This window comes from Montipora foliosa, chromosome 9, assembly GCF_036669935.1.
Source record: "Montipora foliosa isolate CH-2021 chromosome 9, ASM3666993v2, whole genome shotgun sequence".
NCBI lineage: Eukaryota > Metazoa > Cnidaria > Anthozoa > Scleractinia > Acroporidae > Montipora > Montipora foliosa.
The window spans coordinates 3880806-3885805 of record NC_090877.1 but is presented as its reverse complement, the minus strand read 5'-3'; the positions used below and the strand labels follow the sequence as shown (position 1 = coordinate 3885805).

General features: G+C 39.9%; 1 protein-coding gene across 2 annotated transcripts in view; it reads right to left on the bottom strand.

The window, feature by feature from the left end:
* Window positions 1–2559: 2559 nt before the first annotated feature.
* The window catches only part of LOC137970169 (WD repeat domain phosphoinositide-interacting protein 2-like), a 14679-nt gene continuing 12238 nt past the window's right edge, over window positions 2560–5000 (bottom strand). The window contains exons 16-17 of one of the 2 annotated variants that reach the window (XM_068816683.1): window positions 3643–3679; window positions 2560–3321 (exon numbers count right to left, since the gene is read on the bottom strand). In XM_068816683.1, coding sequence (XP_068672784.1) covers window positions 3085–3321; window positions 3643–3679 — 274 coding nt within the window. In that variant the 3' untranslated portion in view covers window positions 2560–3084. Of the gene's footprint in view, window positions 3322–3636; window positions 3680–5000 lie in introns of both variants that reach the window. The other variant, XM_068816682.1, reaches the window with a different exon arrangement.

Genomic DNA, 5000 nt, shown 5'->3' with positions numbered 1-5000 from the left:
GAATTTAACTACTGCCACAATTTGCTTCTTCAGACGTCAACAATCTCGAATCTCCGTGATCGTGGGGACCGTTTTCTCTTCAATATCAAAATAATTCAAACATCAAACGAGATGATAGTCAATCTCTTGAAAACAAACGTTTCTTTAAATTTCTCAGCTTGCCGCATGAAGTATCCCGTGGAAAGGTGGAGGATGTTTTCAAATATTCGTTGTCTAATTGGCCCCTTTTCCCCTGGCACCTGTAAATTCACGAGATGACCTGACATGAAATGTTTGCTGGATTTCAGTGGTTCCGTGACTGCAAAGGGCTGAGTCAACTACTGTTTTAGTCAATTTAATAAGACGTTTTGACAAGTTTCACAGAGGTGACATGTTTGTACCTTGAGTGCCAACTCGATTTCGACAACACGAGAACACGGAAGCAAAAATTAACGGATTTTTATAATTTACACCGATCACCTGAAAATGAAGTTCAAACTTTTATCATCTATTTCGTTACCATCATCGTATAAAAGAATTGAAAGAATCCATTATTCGTTTTCTCCCATCTTCAATTTAGATATCGGGTCCCAGCTGTTAGAAGTTTGGTAACTCCATCCGATAGATTTTACTGCTGAAATCATTTTTAAAAACTTGTCATTTATAATTCATGTGCGAAACAGCTTATCAGCTCACCGAAACGTCACGTGATAAAACAGTCTTCTTTGGAATCTTTTAATATATTAACCATACTAATAAGACAAAGCTTATTTTTCTTGTCTCTCACAATTTGAACCTTTGTTCGGAGTCCAGAGGGTCACGCTTTTTCAAGCCGTTCAATAAATTCACGGGTGGTCTTTTATCTGGTCTAAAACCACAAAAGGCTTCGCCCGGCATGGTTTATTAAAGTAAGGGTTAGACAATCAACGCTCGAGTCCCAGGGGATGATAGAGCCTCTCGCATTAGATAGAAGTGCCACTCGGATATAGGGCCAGTATACAGAGCTCGAGGAACTTGAATCCATCCTTGCCACTCAAGAGTTACTTGCTTTTGAGAGCGTAGACATCTCTTGCTTACGTTACGTAAAGCGAAAACTTCAAATAAAATTCACGGTCATTGTTATAACTGCAAATTGTTTTTGTTTAAATTAGCAGCCTGTAATTCATTAGTATGCTCTATATACTCATTATAGAATGCTCTATTTCTCATTAGTATGCTGTATATAGAGCATACTAATTAGGATTTTAGACAGAGGAAAGCAAAAGAAATCATTAGTATGTTCTATATGGAGCTTACTAATGAGTACTTACTTTACCCCACAATTTCCCTGTACTTCAAAGTGCCCGCCTTTTTACATAGTTTAAGACAGTTTATGGGATGAAGAGCACACAAATACTGGGCACTGATTGGCTGAGTGGGTGCACGTGACCATGTTCTAAAGCCCGATAAAACACTCCTTAAAAAGATGTGTCCTCATTACTATATGAAATGTCTTCAGACCAACAGAAAAGGGCTCGGAAACTGACTTTTTTGTTACCGTGAAAAGCAAAAGAAATCTCCAAAATCAATTAATGAATGAGAATTGAAGAGAAAATCTCCTAATTGAAGGATTACATAATTTTGTTTTAAAACAAGACATTTAATGGCTACAATCCTGTTAAAAATTGTTGGGACAATTCCCGCTTTCCCCCCTCCTCCATTACGATGTTGATTTTTCACGGATCCGTTCATCGATCGCTGGCATGTTTCAATATTGTCTAGGGGGAAGGGGTGCGAAAAAGGCAGCGAAAGAAGAACATGCTTGTTCATATAACGATGGAGGCATGTACAGTAAATGCTCTACTTTTCGCCCACAAGTGTCCCGACGTCTTTTGACCCGGGTTGTAGGTGGCAACAGTGGCCAATTTTGTACTTGAAACCGAAGAAGAAGGACAAAAGAAAAAAACAGAAGGAAAAGAGTTCACTAAAACATTTTATGTTTTGACATCAAAGATTTTTGTTCATTGTTAGGACATCAAACAATTCACAGCTTTTTCTCGATTTATTTCGTTGCATGGAATAGGCGCACGTCTTCTGCAAACGAAGGAATAGCACAGTTAATTAAACAAACACAGAGACCTGAAATTCAAAATAATTTGAAGGCCTATTTTCGAAAGTCAATTTTTCGAAATTCGATTCGCCGTTTCATAAAAGATTCAAGTTTGTGAAATTCGAATTCGAAAATTTCGAAATTCTACCCGTCCTAGTTGTGTTTTTTGGACGGTAACATAAGATTGCTGACAATCTCTCGCGAAGGGAAAAAGATTTGGAAACAAGTGGATCCAATGGCAATAAACCTGAATCTTGCAAAAGGCCATTTTCGAAATATCAAATATTCAGCTTGATAGTGAAGGAGTGAGGACAAAAATAATAGAAACACGTTGGAATGAATGTGAAAAATACTTGCGGATCATCCACTTTCCTTTGTCTTTGTCCTCTGAACCTCTCTTTCAAGCTGAATTTTAATATATCGACAAAGGCATATTGAAAGACCACCAACATAAATAAGGACCTGTACTTTTTAAAAGAAGAGACAAGGGATTTACATAAATATAATATGATGTACTTTTATTTAATAATTTTCAATATTTGGCTCGATAAAGTTTTTCTTTTGTCAACGTCATATTAAGTTACACGTAAAACTACATTTTTCGTAACCCTTCCCAGGTATACGAACACTCCCGCACTAGAAGGAGTAAAAGTAAAAATGTTCATTTTTCTTTTCTTGAGAAAAAGAGTTGGGATAGGGAAACTTGGGAACAATCTACAAAATGTTCTTTCGTATAACCGTTAACAGCTTTTGCTCACCCTGCAATTCACGATTAAAGCCTGAATCACTCCAGAAAAAATATCAATGACTTCGAAGTTAATGCATGTAAAGCCATATCGAAATATGTGCTCCTTGATCTTTGGCACGTACAACAAAACAACAGATTGCAGGTGACTATTTAAAACTTCCGGATAATGGCATTACAAATGCTCAGTCCCCGGCATAAGTCGGTTTGATTCAACTAGGGCTGGGCCACAATTCGTTGGAAACAACAATTCCTTGTTCTCTCTTCTGAGTCAGTCATTGTGAACGGTCAGCGGTGGATACTCCGATTCGTCATCCAGTCTCAAGTTTCCATTTCCCTGCGGGTCACTGAAGGCTGCGGCAGTTTGGGAAAAATCACCCGCCCCTACATCCCCTGTGGGCGGAGAGTTCTGACTGGTTTGCGAGGGAGCCTGGGCTCGCGTTTCTTCTGAATCATCTTCTTTGTTAGACGGACAGGGGCTGGGATCTGTGGCCGCGCTTTCTTCATCCTGAAAGTTGGAGATAAACAGAACGATGGAGAATTCCAAGCCTAGGCATCTAGGGTGTGCCCAGGCGAAATTTGACTAGGCCAAGCAAAAGGGCTTCAAATAAACGGTTTCGATTTTTACAGTTGGCGAAACTTTAAAACGACAACCCGCACAGAAAGGATCGGAATTTACATGTAAACTTCAGAGTCCTTAAATCAACGAAGGGCGCGATAAGGCGAGAAAATATGCAGTGTTGTTCAGGACAGTGAAATAAAAGATAGCCACAACTCATAACTTGGTGATTACATGTTAAGAAACGTTCGATCAGCCACTTACACTCACCAGAGGTTTATCTAGTCCCTCGCCTTGACCAATTAACCTGAAACAACAATAATAACAACAAACAGAAATCAAGGCTCGTGTGACACACGTACATCGCATTTGAAATTAACGTGACAAGGTGACACAAAGGCATAACTTTAAATTTCCAATGAAGGAAACAGAGGTTGTCTTTCCTAATGACTATGAACCATTAAAGTGTATTTCTGACGATTTTCTGTAGCGAAAGATTCGAAAATTTTGCCAAAGAGAGAAAGCTCTTGCTTCCTTGTTGTACCAAAATCTCTGACCTGCGGCCCGTGTCTCGAAAGTCCCGAAACTTTACGGGCCATTTTCGGGTGTCACAATTCCCGTTGTATCTCAAGAATGGAGAGGATTTAAGTCATCAAACTTCACAGACATGTTTCTTTTAGTTGGCTTGAAAACATTTTAAAAGGTCGGCTTTCCAAAACAAGCGTTTGGCAGTTTCACAAATGGCTTTTCGGGACTTTCGAGAAACGGGACCCCGGAACGAGAACTTTAAAGTGCACCTAAACCCAAATATTTTTAGTCTACAATATTGATCTCTCCACGAAAAGCAAACATGTTTGACGATTCTTGCCTCAAAATTACGGTCTTTATCCGGCGGGCAAGTAGCGCAAACTTATCAAAACCAGCAGTAAATTGGACCCACGACCGTGATGTGAGAGGCATGGGTCAATTCTCGAATTTACGTCACAAACTGCTTTGCAACGCAAACTTTCTTTGAAAACAGGAATGCAAAGCAGTTTGTGACGTAGAATCGAGAATAGACCCGTGCCTCTCACATCGCGGTCGTGGGTCCAATTTACTGCTAGTTTCTGCGTAGTTTACGTGGCTTGCACGGCAAAGAAAAAGCGAGATTCTGCGTAACGATGCTGACATATGTTTGCTTTGGATGGGGAGATTTATATTAGGAAAAAATATATATTTCGGTTTAGGTGCAATTTAAGATGAGCAATGTAAGTAATGACGCACAATTCCGAGACTTGCGCGCTTTTGGTTATGAGCAGGCAGCCGAAATACGAAAAAATTCGACCGTCATAGCCAATGCGCGTTCTCAAACAAGATTACCAAAATAAACGCGATTTCAATTTAGGCGAACTTTAGTGAATGCTCTTTTTGGGCCAATATTAGCAAACATCTGCACAGGGTGTAAACTTTCCACCGACGTTCCTTTCGACGGGAGCCCTCCACATCACAAACAACGAAGTTTTCAAGCGTGCCAAGTGCACCAAAGTGGAGACAATGGTCCGAGATAGCTGCCTACGCTGGCTGGGACACGTATGTCGAATGGACGATCACAGGATACCAAAACAACTCAGTTGTTGAACAGGAGTATT